A 3,036-nucleotide genomic window follows, 5' to 3' on the forward strand; every position below is an offset into this window, starting at 1 on the left:
TGCCGCGGGGTGGGTGCGGGGCGGGGGGCGGGGAGCCCCCGAGGGCGCACGGTGAGGGCGTGGTTCGCGCTCGGCCTGCGGGTCATGGCGCGCAGCACCCGGAACGGGAAGAGCTGCCCGCTTTGGGAGTGAAGACGCATGGCTCCTGGGCCCACATTTACAGACGTAAATACGCACACCTCTCTCCGAACAATGTTTATTGCATCTTCTGTGAACGATCCAAAACGACAAGATCCGATTAAAAGGTGGTTAAAAAATTATCTAGAAGCAGCCATTAAAGATCACTCCTGGCACTGTCAGATCACCTCTCCAAAATCCAGTGACTGCTTCTAGCTATGCTAAGGGCTGTTAGTGCCTCAGATGGTTACAGAATCAATTAGGTTGGAAAAGATCATCAGACCAAACACCACCGTGGCACCGTGCCACGTCCAATCTTCCCTTTAAACACCTCAGGCACCAGATCCCACCACCTCCCTGGGCAGCCCATTCCGCTGTTTAATCACCCTTCCCGTGAAGAAATTCCTCCTAAAGTCCAACCTGAACCTCCTGTGCAGCAGCTTCAGGCCATGTCCTCGCGTCCTGCTGCATGGGAGAAGAGGCTGATCCCCACCTGGCTGCAACCTCCTTTCAGGCAGGTCACATCCGAACTTCTGTTTCTCCAGACTGAGCCTCCCCCCCGCCCAGCTCCCTCAGCTGCTCCTCGTTAACATTTGTGATCCATGTCATAAAAAGAGTGGCTCAGTTTCAGACCTGAGACCTGTTACACTTCTGTTCACACTTTAGCCTTGTGACTGTGACAACAAGGAGACATGAATCATAATTTGTAGCATCATAAGATACTGTAGATTGGAAGGTGCATCCTGCTGACTGATGCACAGCAAGCAGCAGCACAGAAGTAGACAGATTGAAGGAATATACTACAAACCATGAGCATTTACAAACACGAGCCCTTTCGGTGCTACATTCTACCAACACTTACCTCTAATGTAATTAAAAAAGAAACCTAGTAAGAAAAACAACCATTCAGCAATTGATCTTCAAAAACTAGCAGTGGCCCCCAAATCATTCTGTACAAACCACTTGACGTGTAAAGATAAGGGTACTGTTATCATCTTTGGCCACTGTTGGCTGCTTGGGTACCTAGTTTCATAAAACTTTTATCTTTGGATTCTGCTCCTTAGCTGCAGTTTAAGTCCGCCAATAAATTGGAAAAATAAAAACATGTATGCATGTATTTTACATTATTCAGAAAGCAGTTTAAAAAATATTAAGCAAGTGTTTCAGAATTGCTTTTGGGGTAAACAGAGAAATCAATCTTTTCCAAGAAGAGGAGCTGAGCAATGGGCTATTGCAAACTGAAGTAATTGAGGGAAAATGCAGGAAAAGGCACAGCGGCTGGCGCGAAGTGCTTCCCTGCCATCTCGCGGCCTTCCTCGGTAATTACACGGAAGAAAGGTCTCATCAATACTTGAAACTCTGGGTTTCAGCAGCTGTGTGCCATAACCAGGAAACAACACACATGTTCACCACAACACATGCATATTGTGGCTCTTGAAAGCAAGACAGTCACAGCGTGACTCAAGTCATTAAGGAAGACTAAGCAATGCATGGAAAGTTAGTAAGGGAAATAGAGTGCTTTGGGAGGTGGGCTGTCAGGTCACAACAGCCACGCACACAAGTTGCCCACTTTCGTATGATGAAAGGACATACGTGACCCTTGTGACACTCCAACATGTTCTGGAGCCAGTCCGTACCCTTGAGTGAGAACTTGCGAAGATGAACCACCACCAGACTTCAACCTATGACCCTCAGGCAGGAATGAGATGTTACTCCCACTGGAGAAGTCACAACAGGCATAGAACTTACCATTTGCCTGTGGAAGAACAGAACATGCCCTGTGCACGTGATGACACTTGGTTCCCTGAGTAGGTGTCTTTGAAATTCACTGCCATCTGCCGGGCACCCGTGATCTCTGTCATCCCTTGCTCCTAAAAAGGGGGCTGCAACCTTACGACATACTACGGCAGGATTCAGAACTTCTATAGTAAATCAGATAAAGGAAGATACATTATGATCAGTTTATCTCCTGTTTAATCCTTGCCATGTGTTTTCCTTCCTGACATTTCAGGTAGTATATTTGCCTGATTTTAGAAATCAGATAATAGAGTTTATCTGAAGATTTCTGCTGTCAGTTTTCTTCTGGTGAATTGATATACTTGTATCTATCTGCAGAAAGTCACATAACTAATGGAAATAATAAAAAAGTGCAATCCTTCAAAATACAGAATCTATAGTCACAAAAAAATCTATGGTTGAAATCTGTTTCTATAAAAAAAATAGATTAATTTTTTAAATTTCAAAAATATCTGGAGAAAGACAAGCCCAAGCTTTGCAATACATGGATTGCCTGAATAAGGAAAGGCTTATGTTTGCTATTAAAATCTCAAGCAACAGAATCATTTCACCAAAAACATAAAACAGCAGATTAACTTCCCACATACACTTCAATTGCTTCAGAACTGACCTAACCAAATCAGCTCACCTGAACAGGTAATTGTTACATTTGCAGTAATGCAAAATTCTGGCATTTAATTCTTGTCCTAAAGGCACAATCAAGTGACGTTCATAGAAAACACTGCTCTCATAACAGAAGTTCCTATCTTTATCATTAATTAAAAAAAAAAAAAAAAATTAACATTGTCTTTGTTGCTGCCCTTTATCTAAGCATTCTTTATTAATTCGCCCTATATATATATATATATATACACAGACACATATACACCATATACACATATATATATGTAGGCCAGTACTCAGACACTTGTGTCATTTAATATTAGAAACTAAGTCTTGATATATCAAGTGTGATGTACGAAATTGTGTATAAACAGTGAAGTGTAGCAGAAATGTTTTATTCCCATCAGTAAAACGAATGTGTTTATCTCACAGTAAGCAAAGGACAAAGTTTGTTCAAAAACTTTTATTTACTATAAAGACAAAAAACATCAAAATACATACAAATTATACTATATAAAA

At 42.0% G+C, this 3,036-nt stretch overlaps 1 protein-coding gene across 1 annotated transcript in view; it reads right to left on the minus strand.

Moving 5' to 3' along the window:
* SETD9 (SET domain containing 9) overlaps window positions 1-140 on the minus strand; it is a 7,473-nt gene extending 7,333 nt beyond the window's left edge. Inside the window, exon 1 of the mRNA XM_017743661.1 lies at window positions 51-140. Coding sequence (XP_017599150.1) covers window positions 51-140 — 90 coding nt within the window. The remainder of the gene's footprint in view (window positions 1-50) is intronic.
* Between the last annotated feature and the right edge of the window lie 2,896 nt (window positions 141-3,036).

The sequence above is a fragment of the Corvus brachyrhynchos genome, unplaced genomic scaffold (assembly GCF_000691975.1).
Source record: "Corvus brachyrhynchos isolate BGI_N302 unplaced genomic scaffold, ASM69197v1 scaffold310, whole genome shotgun sequence".
In the NCBI taxonomy this organism is placed as follows: Eukaryota; Metazoa; Chordata; class Aves; order Passeriformes; family Corvidae; genus Corvus; species Corvus brachyrhynchos.